At 29.0% G+C, this 19161-nt stretch overlaps 1 protein-coding gene across 1 annotated transcript; it reads right to left on the reverse strand.

Moving 5' to 3' along the window:
• Positions 1 to 12074: 12074 nt before the first annotated feature.
• LOC111037687 (S phase cyclin A-associated protein in the endoplasmic reticulum) lies at positions 12075 to 18780 on the reverse strand. Its single transcript, XM_022320390.1, has 15 exons — positions 18174 to 18780; positions 18002 to 18105; positions 17757 to 17903; positions 16238 to 17695; positions 15504 to 16148; positions 14883 to 15148; positions 14621 to 14807; positions 13960 to 14075; positions 13707 to 13830; positions 13471 to 13628; positions 13264 to 13404; positions 12996 to 13206; positions 12740 to 12892; positions 12489 to 12659; positions 12075 to 12375 (listed from the first exon to the last, which is right to left on the reverse strand). Exons 1-15 carry the CDS (start codon positions 18283 to 18285, stop codon positions 12310 to 12312), a joined length of 4059 nt encoding a protein of 1352 aa, XP_022176082.1. The 5' UTR covers positions 18286 to 18780; the 3' UTR covers positions 12075 to 12309.
• Between the last annotated feature and the right edge of the window lie 381 nt (positions 18781 to 19161).

The following is a 19161-nucleotide window of genomic DNA, read 5'->3' on the forward strand; positions in this document are numbered from 1 at the left end:
TTATAAAGGTTTATCAAGTTTCTGCGGTTGTTCCTTTTTAAAAAAAAACTATTTTGTTAACAATTACTGATTTTTTTTGCTGTTTTGTTAAAAGTTTTTTTCTGATTATTTAAAAAAATACTAGGAATATGACCCCCAAAGTACCGTCTAGGTTCACTTTGTTACCAGGAACCACCCTCAATTTTGCAAAGTTTAGATTCTAAGCCAATAATGATAAGTTTATTGGTTTTAAAATAAATAGATATTAAAAGTTTTGAAATTTTTTTCCTAAAATGTTGTTAAAAATATTTATAATTGGACAAAAAGCTTGAACACTTTTAATATAAGGTTCCTAATAAAATATTATAAGCTGTTTTCATTGAAATTTAAAAATATCAAAACTACATATGTATGTTTTTTTTATTGACATTTGAAGTTCTAATTTTAAGGAAGTTGGAAATTTAAACGATAAATTACGATTTTTTTCTCCGTAGCAATTTTAGATATTTTGTTGAATCTAATTCAGCAAAATATGAATTATAAAATTTTAAACTCCACACCGTAACGTATATTATTATTTTCCGTTCGTTATTTATTCTACATTTTTAAATATACTTAGACTAATTTAAAGCTACTTGTAACATGAATCTATTCACATCAATATGCTTGGTGACTGGTGAGTCAGTATTGATTTATAAGTTAGTTATATTCATATGATGTATTATAAATATTATAATATAATACCATGTTTTTGTCAACAATTCGTTTAAATTTCCTTATAACTTATAGAAAAATATATTACTTATAGCATTATGAATATATATTATAGAATACCCTTAGAAATAGAAGTGGACACCATCTCAGATTGAAATCGTTCGTATAGGCATAATGATTTATCATTGGATTCTAGTTTATTGCTCAAGTTACAATAACCTACTCAATACCGAGGTACACTCAACTAGAGAGAGTTTTCCAGTTTTTTTTTTTAACATTATTTTGTCAGAATGGCAGCTGTCATAGTCGTAAGTTTTATTATTTACTAATGTATTTGTTTTTGGGTTAAAAATTATAATATAAAATAAACTAAATATTATAAACAAGTAAAACTTGTATAATTATGTGTAAACTATAATAAGTATAGACTGTAGACTAATAATATTATATAGTTATATATTAATACGTCAATATAAAATAATATGAATGATAACACATTTGTTAAGTAATATTTACATTGTAAATACAGCAGATATAAATATAAGGTAGATACAGCCCGCAGGCAACATCTATTAATTATTATATTATTTAGAATTAATTACAATTTATATATAGGTACACCTTAAACACCAAATCCACTAACTAAATTATAATACAATGCAAACCAACACGTCATATAATACGTCGAACCCGCAAAACACTGTCGCCTGTCGGTTGAAAAACAATACTTGGAACTGGGAATTGGGATTCCCCTAAATGTCCACCGAATGAAATAATATCCTAGTGGTTGGAATACAACAATAATAAAAATGAAAAAAAAATATTTATTAATAATAATCGAAAGAACGGGACACGAACATAAGGGATGACAAGGCGGTTTCCGATGATTATTTCGACGATTGCATCGGTTTATTTGTGCAATAACTGCGGACAAACCCTCCTCCTACCCCTACAATGCTAATGAATATTTACCCGCGAAATCCACCCCACCAGAGTTTGTATTGCATATGTAATGTTATTTATATAATGTAATACCATATACGATATTCTTGAAAAATCCCTCCGAGAAGGTTATGCGTGCTTGCGCGTTTTTAATCATGATTGAAAACTGTACATATATGACTGCAAAACATTGCCGTCAATAGTGACCGTACGCTTACAGAGAAGTATAATAGTTTGTTCGTTTCTACTTCCCGCACTTCCATATAGGTAAACAGTATTTTCGTGTTTCAAGATTATTCGCGGATCGATAATATTTTATATAAATTTATTCTATACTTGGTGTGTGTCCATGCGCATCGAGTATTCCGTAATTTATATACTAATAGTGTCCACGATTCATAAACCATGTTTTGAAAACATATTTAATAATTTTGTATCAAAATAACCTGCTAGTAATATTTACTGTTTACAGTGCATAATTTATCAATTTACTTCGTATAGCTCCAGCCGTACATGTACCTATTAATTTAAAATTTATATTCTGGCATTTAATAGGATTAAGAGAAGGTTGTCCTTAAGACAACCGGTACTAATAATATCGAATCGTAGCTATACTTGATGGGGGAAAGACCGTTGCTACCAATATTTTTCACACAAACATTTTACCATTAAATTGTTATTTCTTCCTATTTTTTAAATGTATTTGTTTAATGCATACCATTTATATAGTTTCTTCATAAATAGGTAAATTTTTAAATTTTTAAAACCCATACCCTCACACACACACACACACACACACACACCTTGCAAATGTCGTACATAATCTTCTATCAACAATTTGATGAGAAAAAAATGTATCTATTAAAAGTTCTAATGTTGTTTGAATTTCCTTTTAACAATAACATGACTATTAGATTAATTCATTATTATTTATTTTGTTCGTTCAAACCAAACAAGAATTAATTAACACACAAGAATTACTTACACATCTACATTCAAACATTTTTTCGTGAACAATTTAAATATATCGAAATTAAAGAGCTTATATGTGACAGTGTTATTCGCCTTCCTAATACGAGCCGATTTCAATACTATATGTATACTGCAATAAAAAATACAAAATACAAAACAGTAGTCCCCCACGTGTCACTTGATGCTGATTATTATTTGCACGCTATCGTTTACGCCCTCTTACGTATAGTCTATGGATGAAGACAAATTAATAAAAGCGCACACTACAATAAACTTTATATAGTATATGTACTAGTTTTCAGTCCTCCCCGACACGGCGACACCCCTGTTTTATCAGTATTACACAAACGTTTACACAATGCTTAACTACTAACATACAATTTCTAATATTTCGAGTAAAATACAATGTACCTACAATTTATAATAGTTATTACCCGTTTATAATAGGTTATAGGTACGCTTTCATTCATTATAAAAGTCAAGAGTGTTCAGGCCTTAAATGTTGGGAAAATAAGGCAATTCAAAAAATAAAAGAGCTAGGTTAAGATTATGGCAAGTGTACTGTATAGTATTATTCCTAATAAAAATAATTTAAGTGATTCAAAACAACCATATTATTAAAATTAATTTAGACACAGGTAATTAATTTTAACTATGATAACCATTGTTTCAAAATAATATTTAATATAATATGAGGTGTTTAAAATAAAACTTAATACATATAGCTCCACAAATAAATGCATAGGTACGTAACAGAGAACAATATAATACTATTACCATTCAAAACATGTATTTGGAATGAAATGGAAACATAATTTATTCAATTATTCACTTAATCTATACAATTTCTTAATTGGTAGATTTGTTATTATTTAAAAGTATAAATCGAAACAAATATAGGGATAAAATATTATAATTTATATTACATAATTATATTTGTATCATTCCATTAAGGTTAATATTATAATATCACCTGTAATAAATTGTCTTTACTTAATTTGTTTGAATCAGTATGCAAGTGTCAATGTGTATTAATTCTATTCTCGTTAGTTTTTCCGATAAAGTGAAAAATTATTTAATTATTTCGAATTTTTACACCTGTAAAACCAGTAGAACAGAATCGGCGAAATACTAACTATTACAATAATAATATTCAATCATTTTTTGATTACAAACAGAGCAGTACTGTAAAATTAATATTTTTTCAATATTCATAGCTAACTTAGCGATATTATCTATATTTATAAGAATACAATAACTGAATAACATGAAAATAAATTGGTTAAAGACGAATAATTGTATCATAAATATATTTTTTAAAAAATAAAAAATGTTGGATCGTTTACCTCAAAATACAATTATTTACAATACACCAATTCACAATGATGGTTGGAAGAACGTTGTGAATAGTATTAACGGAAAGTATGAGATATGAAGAGCGAGTCAATCTCCCAGAGAGCCGCTAAGTATGGAAACATAAAATATTACAAAAGGCACTGAAAAATAGAGCAGGGACGACGGCAAACAAGAGAGGTGCGGCAAAGAGGGATAAAAAAGTGCAAAAATATACTGGGGACAAAAGATCCCCGCCGCAGTCCCCGTACTTTGGTACGCACACTTTGGCCTATTGTCACACTCGCGCGGCCGCGCCCGTCGTCTCTGCATTCTCTCCGGGATGTTGATTAAAGAAAATGAAGAACGTTTATGTTATTGTGCGACGGACGCAATTCCCTTTAATTTGCTCGACAATCGTTCCCCCATCAGTGTGATTGGTATGGACAAAAAAATTTATATTATGTCCCAGCGACAAAAATATTATTTTCTCTTTCACTCATTTTTAGTCGTTTTTTTTTATTTTTTATTATTTCACTGATGGGAGGTGAAGAAGTACAAATTAAAAGAGCAATACGGCAGTGCCATGTAATAATTTAGTAGAGAGTATTTAACAAAACTATGCACGATGTTATATGGGGTGTAATATACATATAAATAACAAAGGAGAACATTTTTATTATTTTTAAACTACTTCTAACGTGTTAAGAACGGCGAAAAGCAATAAAACACCAACAACTAAAAATAGTAGAATGGAATACAAAGATGATCGAATATTAAAATACCAGCAACACACTTATCTCGATTAAGAGTAGGTGAATATACCTATATTATTTATAAAAATAATATATATTTTTAATCACTTAAATTCAAAATTTAAACTCACTGTAAACTAAAATATATAATATTGTTGTACTACGCCATAGTAGACATAATTAGAAAAACTTTTATTATTTAGTATATGAATTAGTATTTATGACATTTTTGAGGTTTAAACTTCAAAACATAAAATAATTTAAAGTGAATTAGCAGATTACTATAAAATATTTAAATTAATAAACACAGTAATGTACTATTATACATTGCAGAGTTATTCACCAAGTGGCAAGTATTGCTCAGCCCTTCATGCTTTCTTTTCATAATTTATTTACTCACCTTTAGAACAGGGTCAATGTCCAAATGTTTCAATTAATAACATACCTATCCCGCCTCTGAATGCTGTTAAATATTTAGGATTAATCCTAGAATAAAAATTAACTTGGAACAAACATAATATAAAAACTAAAAGATTTATCCTTAACGCTCGATCAAGATCACTAAAAACACTAATATCAAAAATAAATTTACCAGCTTAAAAACCAAACTACTTGTATACAAAACTCTCCTTAAGCTAATGTGGACACACGGATTACAACCCTGAGGATTGGCTAAAAAATCGAATTTAAACAAAATTCAAGTCTTTCAGAATATTACTCTTGGAAAAATCACTAACGCTCCCTTCTTTGTCACTAATTTAACTCTCCACCAAGATCTAGGTATTCTACCTGTTGTAACTGAAATGAAACTTTTTTACAAACGTTTTTTTTTTTACAGACTTGAAAATCACCCTAACCCACTAATAAAAGAGCTACATACCTTCTCACTCCCTGGAAATCCACAACGTAAGGCACAAAAGGAAATGGTGTAATGACCGTTTAAATTAAATGTCCCTCCATAATTACTCTAAACATCACGTCAAGTAAGTGCCACTAATGGGTGGCTTCTTATTCAAGCTATCCATGTTTTAACTCTTATCCAATATGCGTATTGTACAAAATGTATAAACTGTGTATGTGCACTTGTAAAATAAAAAAAATATATTTATTTATTCAAAATTTGTTTTTTGGAATTTTTAAGTACCTTTATACTTTTCAAATACTTAAATTGTTTTATGCAATTTAAGGATTGTTCTATTACTCTTTTACCATTAAAAAAACTGTATTATTACTTAACGGTTATTATTTTCAAAATAGGTACCTAACTTATAAAGAAAAGTTTATTGTTAAAATATACCTATGTGCCTTAAATAAATTTTTTTTTTCAACACTCAAAATTCGAAAGACTAGCTTCGAAGTCAAAAAATAATAGTATAATTGTCATATTTAAAGTTACTCCCCTCGTAAGTCATAGACGTTATTTAATCACTATTTTCACCATAAATGGGAAATGGCTATATATAAACAGTCATATTTATTATATTATGTATATAAATATACATATAATGCAAACACAAAAATTTTAAATTCTGTGCAAATTTCCCTTATACCCTCCCCACTCCAACTACGAGGGCACTGTACTGCGCTGACAGTCCATCACAATAAATTTATAGTCCAATTCTATACTTACGACACATAACAGACATAAAAGAGATAAAATATAAATATAAGTAATATAAGCTTTGTTTGTGTATTAATCACAAAGTCCGGAAGTAATGCTAATGCCAGTTATTGCGTAGTAAAAGGCAGATTTATTTATAATAACAGGCCTCGGGCGAAACCTGACGCACATAGGGTGTTTTAAAGCGCTTTATTCGAACGTCACACGAACCCCAAAACAAAACTTACACCCCCTAGGGCAAAAAAAAATAGAGAGAAAAACGATAATGAAATAATCATTATACATACACTGTATAATATGTTGTATACACGAGCACTGCATAATGTGTCGGATTCGATTAATGCCGCAAAACATCGTATTGTGTTATTCGACGATAATCCCTGAATCGAATCAAATATTGTTTATTTTCCACGGTTTACAAAGGAAACACACGGATATGAAACCGGAACCCGTGTATAGAATCCCCGTTCATTTTAACACTATACCTATATAATACCTATATACATACAAATTGTATTTTTTACGTTTTAAAATTCCCCTTGACCACCTGTACATAGAGTATACCGCGTATTAAATATTATTCTGCAACCGCATATTATATAATTATAGTCGCCGTTAACAATTATTACTAAACTGAAATAGTAAAATATGTATTAAACTTATTTAGAAAAACTTATACTAATGTATAGGTTTGGCGATTATTGATATTGCAGGCACACCAGTTCCGATGAGGTATGAGAATTATATTTTTTTAACCGTGATTATCACTATTTTCTCAATTGTCATAAATAAAATAGTAATCATCTATGGTTAGGTATGGTTTAAATAAATAATGAACATTAAAAAAAAATATCTTAAAAGCAAATTATTACAAACAAGTAACAACTAATAAATTAATTCTAAGAAAATTGTAAGAAGTTATATAATAAAAAGCAAACACAATTTTACTTTATTAATATATTGTAAAAAATAAATTATTTCCTTGGCATATTTATTTATTTATTTATTTATTTATTTATTTATTTATTAAAATACGGGACGTGCCCAATTACAAGAATCAAAAATACATAACATAAAATAGGAAATTTACATAAATTACAAGAATACAAATACAATTAGGATAAAGAGCAAATAGACATAATAACATAATAACTATGAACGTTGCATAAATTACAAAATACAATTAAAATATTAAAAAAAAAAAATAGAACAACAGATACCAACAGATATTATAAGTAAAGTAATATTAGCTCACAAATTGTACAAATAGGATATGCTATATGCGATGTTTTTATTAGATCTATATTATATTCTTTATAAGTGAATAAAAAAAAAATTAATTGTAAGTAATGTGCTAGTTCATTTTTATTTTTGTTGTTCTTTAAATTAGGTATAAGGTAATTCCCACACTTCTAGTAGGTACCTAGAGTATACAAGAGGGGTGCCGGGATGGAGATCGTAAAGTACATAAATAGTGAAATTTTATCATATCGAGTTAATACCATACCTATGTATGATAAACGTTACTATTAGTGGCTCATACTATGTAAATCAATTAATTTCATATTAGTAATTGGGTACATTTTACATACAGGCATATGACAAAAAACAAATTGCATGTAGGTATATTAATACGTGCGGTTGTTCTCCATCTGCATAACTAATCAAACAACACACTTTAATTATTTTAAAACGTGTATAGTAATTTATTCTAAAGACTATAATAATTTCTCAATAATAATAAACTAAAACACGACCTGACCTCGCTAAAATAACAAATTAAAATAACTCTTGACCTGCACCTGTAACGTTTAAAAATCACACGCTCGAAAAACTGTCGTACCGGATACGACCCCAAACAAATAACACAACCGAATCAGGTGTGTATATATTATACATATTACGTGTGTATAATATAATAATATGTACCTACCTACCTACCCATATACCAGCTATATGGGTACGCACACATGAGTTGGAAAAGAGGAAATGTTTCGGGTACAAATTGTGCATGTTGCTCGATTAATAACAATGCGCACTACGACCGTCGAACATATTAATACACGTTACATGTATGGCATTTAACAGCCCCGAGGCCATAATAATAATAATATGATTGTCAATATAATATTATATACGGACGCTAATGATGTGTGAAACGTATTATGTACACCGTCTAGAGACACCTGTGCCGTTACCGCTGCTACCCTGTGGGAACTTGGCCGCCGGCGATTTACATTTTCCGTACTAGAGTATGCACTTTATTACATACTCCTGCACCTATCCGTACACACATATCGTTTCCGCTTTATTACCTTTACGCAGTCCGAATTCGTAATTTCGATGTTTCGCCTGATTTCAGATAGCCCCCATAGTATTTTAATTAGATTATCATGTGAACGTGGTGCGTGTAGGGGAAAACGGTATGCGATGTACCTACCCATGTACCTGTACTATAGATATTGTGCCTATACAATCCGCGTGATTGTGTGCAATGCACAGACATTTGATCGCAAAATATGTTCTTGAACTTTATGTAGATAGGTAAGTACCTACCTGCCTACGTAATTCGACCTTAACGGTTATAACTTATATTTTGAGAGGGCCTACCTGTACTCAAATTGTTGTAAATATTTCGACATTAAACCTATTATTAGATAGCTTCTTTGCGACCTTGTCACGTCCAACAATTCTTAAAGAACAATATTAATTGAAAATCACATTTAATAATACATTTTTAAATTTCGATAAAATTAAATAATTAAATGGAAAAAGGATAAATAATTATTGGTTCCAAAAAAATGAAAACTTATCTTAAGGGAGTTCAATATACAAATGTATAATAAAAACAGTAGGTACAACTTTTCGTTTTCATTTGCAATGAACATTTTTTTGTTTTACACCATTGTTATAGCACTCATTAGCATATATTTTTTTTTTTATCGAGGAAACAAAAACCAATCCTTTAAAAGTATTTTAACTAGATGTACTTATGTTTTCGAATACTAAAAGACAGAAACGAAAATAGTAGCAATATCTAGATACCCGTAATTGTAGACATTGTATGTGTCAACAGTCTATATTATTATTGCACTTCCTCATAATTTATATTTTGTACATGTTAAGCTGAATTATATTATGTTTATTCTATTCTAACTAAATTTATCACATCCATTACAATGACTGTAAAAAAGAAGTGCCGCCTGAGGAGATCACCCCCTTCCGCACCATTATAAACATATATTACTGTATTAGTTATTATTTATTACTTATTTCAAACACCTTTGGATCAGTATAACAGTAGTCAGTACCTACCAGATAGGTAGATACTTTAAAACGATATTACAACATTGTACGCAAAATATTTATATAAATATAGATTAACTTAATCAATTCATCTATTTTACATTTCAATAAAGTCTAAAATCTAAATAACAATAATGCTATATTGAATAATATAATATATAAGTAGACTGTTACAGTTTTATTTTTTTTGAAACTAGAATAAATTCAATCTTAAACTCTTCACTAAAGTTAGATACAAACTACAAAGTCACCCCTTAAATAGACCATATTTTTCAATTATGATCACGTGCGGAGTTTTTACGGATAAGAGAACTGGGAAGTGTGTAGAGTTTTGCTAAAATTTCGTTCGTATTTAATTATTTATGTGAGATAAGCGATTACAAGTTACAACACCTGAGTCCACTTAACACAATTGAATTTCACCTACTGAAAAAAATAGCCGAGTAGGTAGTTTGTGAAACAATGACTTTGTTGTTCAGAATAAAACTTTTATCTTGCCGTGTCGTTAATTTTCTTTTCATTTTTTTTTTCATTCAATTATAATAAATTAAACTAGTATAAAAAAAAATAATAATGTGGACATATTGTGCAGTAAATACTTACCTACTTACTATACCTACCTGTATAAATATTTTGTATATTATAATTTATAATAAACTTTCTTTAAATAAATTAATAATCAATTTACAAACATCATACTTTTTATATACCTATATGGCTATAGACTATACATCGCGTACCTATATAGATGAATATAATTGAAGAAAAAATACAATTACAACAAATTGTATTATTGAATTTTGTAAAACGCAATAATGAATAGCTTGTTTTGGCATTTACAGTGGACATTTTATTTTTCACATTTCACTTAAAATATGAAAAAATAAAAATAATCTGAGAATAGCAACTGCGTAGAACGGTTTTTTCTACACGATACCATTAGATTATAATTTATAATAATAAAAAAGTATTCAACTCAAACCATTTTACCCGCACACCATCCAAATAAAAACGGTTTTCTATAGCACATATTTTTTACCCAACCTTAACCTATCAAGAGAACCGCGGAATGACGTGGTCATTCAAAAGTTTTCTCATACCTATGTCCTAAGCTCTTTTTCAAATGAGAACGCACCGGGCAGTGGATGGACTTGGCTGGTTCCAGTTTCGGCATCTGCCCCGCTCGCTCCACAGACCATAACCGTTGATCTGAACAATAGTATAGATACTGGACAGGCTATATAGTACGAATTCGAATAAATTGCAAAACTTGTGATCTTTGGGCGAATACGCAGAGGAATGCGAAAGCGGCAGATATTTAACCAACATTTCACCAAATTGTATGATATTATATTATAATTTATAAGTTTATAACACTCACGAGGCGGTACTAAACGTTTCTAAATAATCGATTTTACAATAAATATTGTAAAAATATTTAATTTACAGTAGAACCTCATGAATTCGGACTAATTGGGGCTCTAGGTTGTCCGAAATAATGAAAGTCCGGATTAAAAAAAATAATCAAAAATCGTAAATTATAAATTCAAAAAAAAATGTATTGGATAAAATGCATCATCAAGGGATTGATCTAGTGGCAACCGCATTCTTTTTGCAACACTTGTTTCTTTTTCTACATTAAATTTCAAAACAAATTTTCTTACATCATCTTTTTATACTTCGTTTTCGTGTTTATTTTAATCTACGGCATAAACTAGCGTAATAATTTACGTATTATAAACGGCTGTCCGGATTAAACGATGTCCGGACTAATGAGGTTCGGATCAATGAGGTTTTACTGTACTATTAGATTAACTTCAGATTACTTAGGTACCTAGATGCGACATTATTAAATTAATTATCTTTTAGGTAGAATGTTATTTTAGTTTAAAGGTAGCTCAAAAGGTAAATTTTAGTTTTGGTAAAGTTATTTTTGTATTTGTATTGTAGGACAATAATATTTTTATATTTGGATGCTTTTTACTTTTAACCGAGATCGCGTCTTTTGAGTGCTAAACACTCCAACTAACATCCACGGTTTAATAAGTTTATGTTTAGAACTGAACTAAGCTGATGCCAAGGCGTCTTTGTTTCTACTTTCCACACTATCAAATTCAAAAAAAATATGTATGGACAAGTTTCTTTTAAACAATATAATTATTTCATCATACTTACTTCTTTTAGATTTTTGTAAAATACTTAGAAATTTAATAATAGATAATAATTTGCTATTTTTATTTTTAATTACATTTACTAAAATTATGATTGGTACATACTATTAAATAAATAAATTAAACTGTTTTAACCATGTAAGTAACCACTTTATTTTTCTAAAACACATTTAATATTTCTACAAATTGATAACATAATATATATTTCAATTAATTGCAATAATCCACTAAAATTTAAAAAAAAAATTAAAATTAATTTAGGAAAAAAAACATAATTCTATACTTTAATAGCCAATATTTATTAACTTATATTAGTATTATTTATAGCTTCACAATGAAATACTGAAGAAATACCAACAGAATAATAATTTGTTTATCACAAGGTTAACAGACTAGTATGTTAATTTCACTTGTTGGTGGACCCTTAAAAGTACTTTAACTTATAAACATGGTTTATTTAAGTATTAGATGAACATAACTAATTAGTTTTGAAAAAGATTTTAATGGTATAGACAAATTACTTAATCAATCTAATAATTTGAATGCTTTGATTTTGAATGGATTTTTGAAACTCTTCAAGTAGCTGTTAAAAAAATACAAAATCATAATCATGTCATTTGAATATTTAAGTGTACCAAGTTAATTATAACTGAGTAATATTTTAAAGTTAAATTCATAAATATTATAAACACATACATCAAAGCATATTTCTGATTCCACTAGTACTCTGTTGTGTGTATTATTTGAACAACATGCCAAAAGAGTAGGGTACAGTATTGAAGTCAAAGTGGGATTGCTGAAATACTGAAATGGTAACGTACAAAGTAATTGGAGTACTGTTGGGGACTGTCCAGATTGTAACATTGACTGAAAAATAGGAAAAACGTAAAGATTCAACTTTTAACTTATTTACCCCTGTATTGGAAGTATTTTATAAATATAATTACTTGATGCTGAGAACTGTTTAAAGTGAAATATCCAACGGCAATAATAACCTCATTTAAAATATCTTTGGTTTCTGGTTTTTCTGAACAAAACCATAGCAAATATCTAGCTATATGCCGAAATTGAACTGATAAACTTTCAGCTCTAAGCACTTCCTAAAATATAAAATTAGGTGTTACACATTGTGGACACTAAATGCATTATATTCTTCTAACACAATCAGTTATGTTACTATTCATTTTAGCAGTTTCATCTTACTTGGAATGTTTCTGGATCCATTTTAGCAATTGATGTCAGCATGCTAAACACAGCTTTGGTAACTTTTAATGCGGCAGCAGATATATCTGTTGGTCCGAGACCATTAGCACTGCAGTCATCACGTAACAACACACTGTATAAGACTGGCATTACACCTAATAACTCAGTGTTTTTAAGAATTTCCGTGAACTTTTTAACAGGCATGCCGATGCTAAAATGATAGAACTCAAATAAAATGAAGAAAATATTTCAATTATAATTTTTTTACTTGACTTCTGAAAGGCCGCCAATAAAGGATAAACAATGAACAACAAAATCAGTCACATGTCCATTGGTTTCAGGGTAACTATCTCTTACTAAAGTGAAAAATTGTACAATCTTGTCTATTATACCAATATAACATATATAACTGAAAAAAATAATAAAAAATATTTGATTAAAATAAATAATAATATAATATCTATTAGATCATTACCTGATAAGGTCATGAACATGTTCATTATCTTCTTCATCAATAATTTTAAATGATAAGAAAACAGTGGATAATAATTCCAATAGCTGTCCACTAATTTCACAAACAGTTTGAGCCTTCATCTTAAAATTATTTTCAACGCCAGTATCGGGTAAAATTTTCTACAGAAATAAAAATATTTAATGTACCTAAGTATATAATGTTATAATTAATTTATGAATTATTATAATAATAATTACATTTAATTCAGCTGTAAGTAAATCCAAAATAGTAAAGATATTTTCTGAAAATATTACATTCTTTGAGTTTGCATCACTACGATTGCATACTTTCAAAAATAGTTTAATTGCCTTTGTTACATGTCTGTGAACAAAGTTTTAAATGTTCTATTACAACAAACAATTAATTATTTAAATTAAATTATCAAGACAATTGTATAATGTATTTGAGGTATTTTAATATAACTATAAACAATTTTAGTTTCTGACATACTTCATCATAAAATCCGAAGTATTTGTGCTTTTATCTTCATTCAACCCAATCAATAGTATTTTATTTAAGATTGTCAAGCCGTCACTTCGTGAAACTAATGATTGAAAATCTTTTGCCTAGAATAAACAAAATAGCATAATAATTATTAGTCTGAACGTTTTATATTTATTTATCATTATTAATCTTTAGATTAGTTTGTTACAGATCTTCATGCCTCCCTACTCTAATTTAATTGATTCACATCCTTCTATTTTACTTTACTCGTATCCTTCAACAAGTTTCTTAATTGTTGTCTAATATACTTGCATGCCTTAAATGTGTCCTTAATTAATGTCACTATATTAGTCCGAAATTATATGCACTAAAAAAGTAACGATCACAAGTTTTGGTGTTGCTAAAAAAAATGTATGAAAATATACACCAGGATCCTGGTTATAAGTCTAAATTTCTTGTTTAAGTTTAATTTAAATAATACAGCAGCACGAGAAAAACATTAAATTAATCATTCATTATTAAATAATAAAGATATACAAATATTATTTATATACTGTAAGCATTTTAGTGTACAGTAATATCTATATAATAGTTTTAATATTATATTAAAAAGACAAATTGTTAAATCGGTAAAAACAATTTTAATATAAACAAATTTGAAACATACTGGAATTTCGTTTGATCGTTTTTCTAAGAATAGTAACTTTGTTTCCAAGTTTTTTAAAGCATTTTTGGACCACTGTTCATTTTTGAGTTCATTCAGATGTTTAATAATAGAATTTACACAAATTTCTATTGTTGTTTTGTCCACTGATGAATCTTGTTTTGGCGAATTATCTTCCACTTTTTTACTTCTATGGGATTATAAATTAGCTTTGTAAATAATCATACAAAATATAAAAATCATAAAAAAATAATATTAATACTACCTAGTCAAAATTCTGTGTCGTAATTTCATACATCGTTTTCTATTGTTCTTCATTTTCAATTTGTTATCATTATTTTCATCAGTTACATTTGTATCTAATGAAATGGTATCAAAAGATTTAACTCTTTTCAATTTCTTCTTCTTCACATCTTGACTGAACTTATCTATTACAGAATGTTCAACCTTTGTTTGTTTTCTAATTTTCTTTATCCGTTCTTTATGGGTTTTTGTCCGTAGGTGATGATGTAAAGCAATCACTGATTCAAACTACAAATTTTAAATGTTGAATAAATAAATAATAATACTGTCTTTTATTAAAACTTTGTTAAATTGTTGTATACATAATTTATTTCATTTTAAACTTTTTACTATTAGGATTTATTACAAAAATAAGTTTTATTAATTGGTACCTCCTTAAAACTGTAGTGTAATTAAGTAATTAATATTGAATTACAAAATTGTTTATTGTACAAAATATTCATACAATTTAAATTTGTTAATACAATACTGTAAATCTATGACCTTTTTTATGTACCTACAATCCCATTAACAAATCCTAAGTATTAAAATATTGATTAATTTTAATAATAAGGCATGAATAAATATTTTAAACTATACATACCAAGATTTCACAAGATGGGCAATATCTGTCCATGTCAATATCATTTTTCTGGACGCCTAACTCAAGAGCCCGTTGCCTAATATGCTCAATATTTTGTTCATGTCGCTTGGCTGATTCCTTTTGTTTTTGTTGGATTTTTTTTTGCAATTCTTCAGCACTAGCTGATTGTGCTGCATACAAAGCTGTTAATTTATTTTCTCTTTCCTTGGCTTTTTCTCTAGCTAGTTCAAGTCTTTCCTTTTCTTTTTCTTGTTGTTCTCGACCAATACGTTCTTCTTTTATTCGCCTTCTTTCTAATATTTGTTCTATACGTCCCTGGCGTTCAGCTTCTAATGCTTTCAAGCGTTCTTCAACTGCTGCTTCTTTAGCAGCTTTTCGCACTTGGTTACGTTTACGTTCTTCTAATATTGTTTGCAATCTATCTTCTTGTTCTTGCCAGAGTGTAAGAATATCATGTCGCCGATTTTGTGCCTCCAACTCATTAATAAAAGCTATTTCACGGAGTTTTTCTTCTTCATCGTGTGCTTTTTTTTGAATTTGTTGTAAGTGTAACTTACGATTTTCCTCAGCACGTTTAAGCTTTTTATCTATATTAATTCGTTTTTCATCAATAATTAGGGTCTGCAACATTTTTCTCTCCCCAACCTACAATAAGAAAAAAGTTCTTTAGGTAAATCACTATATTGTTTTTTTTTAATACAGTTATCTAACAAATTAAAAAATGTAAATATTACCTTCTTAAGCAGTTCACGAACTTTAGTTGATTTGTCTTGTAATAGTTGTTGACGTTTTTGATGTGCTTTAGCTTGTCTTGCACTATATGTTTGTTTAATGGATTCTGTAGATCTGCTTATATCCCATGATGGCATTGCAATAGAATCAATAGCACTCTCATTACCATATTGTATCAATGCTTTTATTTCATTTATCGTGTACATTCGTTCTGTTAATATCATGTTGTCTAAAAGATCTGAATAACGATCAGATTGTGTCATATCATCACTACAGCTACTTTCAGCATTTTCTAATTCCCGTATTTCTCTGGCCAACATCATCTCTTCGTCAAAAAATTGTCTATTACGCATCAATTCTTCATCGCACTTTCTACGTTCTTCAATTTCGTCTTTCAACATTTCTTTTCTCATCTGATCAATTATTTTATTTTTAGGAACAGGCGGCTTATCAAGCTTACGTTTCTTTTTTGGGAAAACTACTGCATTAGAAATAATAGGACGGTCATTTTTATCAGGCAAAATGCTAATAGTTTCTGGTTTATCTGGACTACATACTAAATCTAAAGCTAAGGTAGGCATGGAACTAGCAGAAGATGGTACTTGAAAACGTTTCTTTATATCAAATGGGGATTTGAGTTTTATACTACTTGAACTTTGCGTTAATGGATTACTACGGCGTGATCTAATAACAGTTTCCCATCCATCATTTCCTTTTACAATACCACGTTTTGATACTTTTGGAACTTTTATATCAATTGAAGTTTTAGAACGAGTTAATTTTTCTGTTTTCTCAACTGTGTTCACTGCAATTATAGATTCAACTGATTTCTTTTTAGATTTAACCAAATTGGATTTTTGATCAAATGTATTGTCTCTAGTGTTTGAATAATCAACAAAATCATTTTTAGTAGTATTTAATGTTTGCATGTTTGTTTTATCTTCTTTAATATTGACCACAATTTTATTCTCATTACATTTTTGCTTGTTTTCTTTAGAGATTATAGTCTTTGAATTATATTTAACATTTTCAATAGTCTTTGTGTTTGTAGGTTTTGTTAAGCGAGGAGTTGACGTAGAAGACACTTTTAGTAGATCTATTTTAGTCTTATCTTTTTCATCTACTTTTGATTTCAATACTTTTAAGGGTTTAGGAACAAGAACTGGAATTTGCTTCCTCTGACTGGAATCTGAAACCAAAGACTTAACAACTGGTTTTGTTATAGGTTTAAATACTTCTTTAGAAGTATCTAAGTCTGTATCTTTGACAATAGAATCAAAGTCAGTTTGACAACACTGATTAGTATATAATTTTTCAATTGAAATATTTTCTATAATAATATCTTCATTTTTTAATTGAGTAGAATTAATTGCACTTTTATCACTAGATATTGATTCAGACAATAGTTCCAATTTCCTTCGAGTTAATCCAGTTGAAATAATAGGAGGCTTTTGAATCATCTGAAAATGTAGTCAGTTAATAAAATATAGAATTAAAATAACACAGTAGTTATAAATTGACCTTTCTAGGAGAAGCGCCTCGGATTTCCCAAGCAAGGAAATTTGGTCTTTGAGGTGGATCAGTATGCTCGTATTCCCACTTCAATCGAAACCATTCAACCAAACTATGAAAATCATGTATATAATTTTGTAAGACCATAATTGCTTCCTAGAAAAAATGTAAATATGAATATACCTTTAAATATATGAGAGTCGAAAGAATGCCTATGGTAATATAAAATAAATATAATTATAAAGATTACTCACTTTACATTCATAAACATTTTCGTCAGACTCGCATATTTGGTATATTTCATCAATGTTACGACGTAAGTTGTCAAATAAAAATGCCCATGATCGATTTCGCAATTCTATTAATTTCCAGAAGTAAATAGGTTAAGAAATGAGATATAAAACATGACATTAAAATATAAACCACCTGAACGTTTATCTCTGCCTGCTGAAGCCGATCGTATGCGTAAACCAATCCTTTGGCGGTTTGGCCACATCCGCATTCGGTTTCCCATAGTACTGTGCATGCTGACATCCATTGTTTAGGTACTATTTAATTGCAAATCATAATAGGTTGGAATCTCTGGAACTAAACGTTTGACTTCCACTAAACTGGTAAAAACACTAAAAATTCTAACCTTGTACGAAATCTTAAATTTATAATATGCTCACATTAATGGAGATTTTCATCAAAAAAAAAGGAATGGATTTAAACTTCATTTACAGTGTCACACATAATGTGTATTGACGTTAATTAATGAAATTAAAAACGATTCATAACACGTAGGTTAGTAGTTAGTAGTAACTACAATAGTAAGTACGTACCGTTAAAAAAAATCAAAACCCCAACACCAACTGCTATAATACTGCAGTAGTGCATTCGGAATTGTGTAATAAATAATAAAGATTACTATAATTGTTGTTCGTTGTGTTTGTGTAATGATTTTTATCGTCACAGCTCACATTCGACTTTTCACTGCGTACTGATAAGGTTAACGATCAGGCGCGGACAAAGTGGTTTGCGCCGTTTGGCACACGTCACATGCTACAAACACACACGCACTGGCTAGGTATACTTCTCGTTCATTCCCACCACTACACCGACACCGATACCGCGAGTGGGATAGGCGAAGTAATAGTGGGAGGAATTTGAGCACGAAATCGCGGCGCTTAGTATTTAGTTCCGAAAAGGAGTAGCGTTCTTTCACTGTCCTCTGACCCCGCGGTATTGTGGGTGGTGGGCACGGCTAATTGAAATATTATAATCTAATACCCACAGTTAGATTAATGGAATTGGAATATAATATATTTATTGATATATAATATTAATATCTATTATCTATTAATCTTGGGTAGTGGGTACAGACAACAGACTACAGATAATTACTTAGTCATATTATGATTCTACAGTGTAC

The sequence above is a fragment of the Myzus persicae genome, unplaced genomic scaffold (genome assembly GCF_001856785.1).
Source record: "Myzus persicae strain clone G006 unplaced genomic scaffold, MPER_G0061.0, whole genome shotgun sequence".
NCBI classification, from domain to species: domain Eukaryota; kingdom Metazoa; phylum Arthropoda; class Insecta; order Hemiptera; family Aphididae; genus Myzus; species Myzus persicae.

Bases quoted from the DNA above. Each gene is read 5' to 3' on its own strand.
- LOC111037687 (XM_022320390.1), bottom strand. From the start codon at position 18,285: ATGGATGTCAGCATGCACAGTACTATGGGAAACCGAATGCGGATGTGG. The intron at 12,660-12,739 runs GTAATTATATTT...CCTATTTTTCAG, and splicing joins TAAACAGTTCTCAGCATCAA to TCAATGTTACAATCTGGACA. The intron at 12,376-12,488 runs GTATGTGTTTAT...TTTTTTTAACAG, and splicing joins AATCAGAAATATGCTTTGAT to CTACTTGAAGAGTTTCAAAA.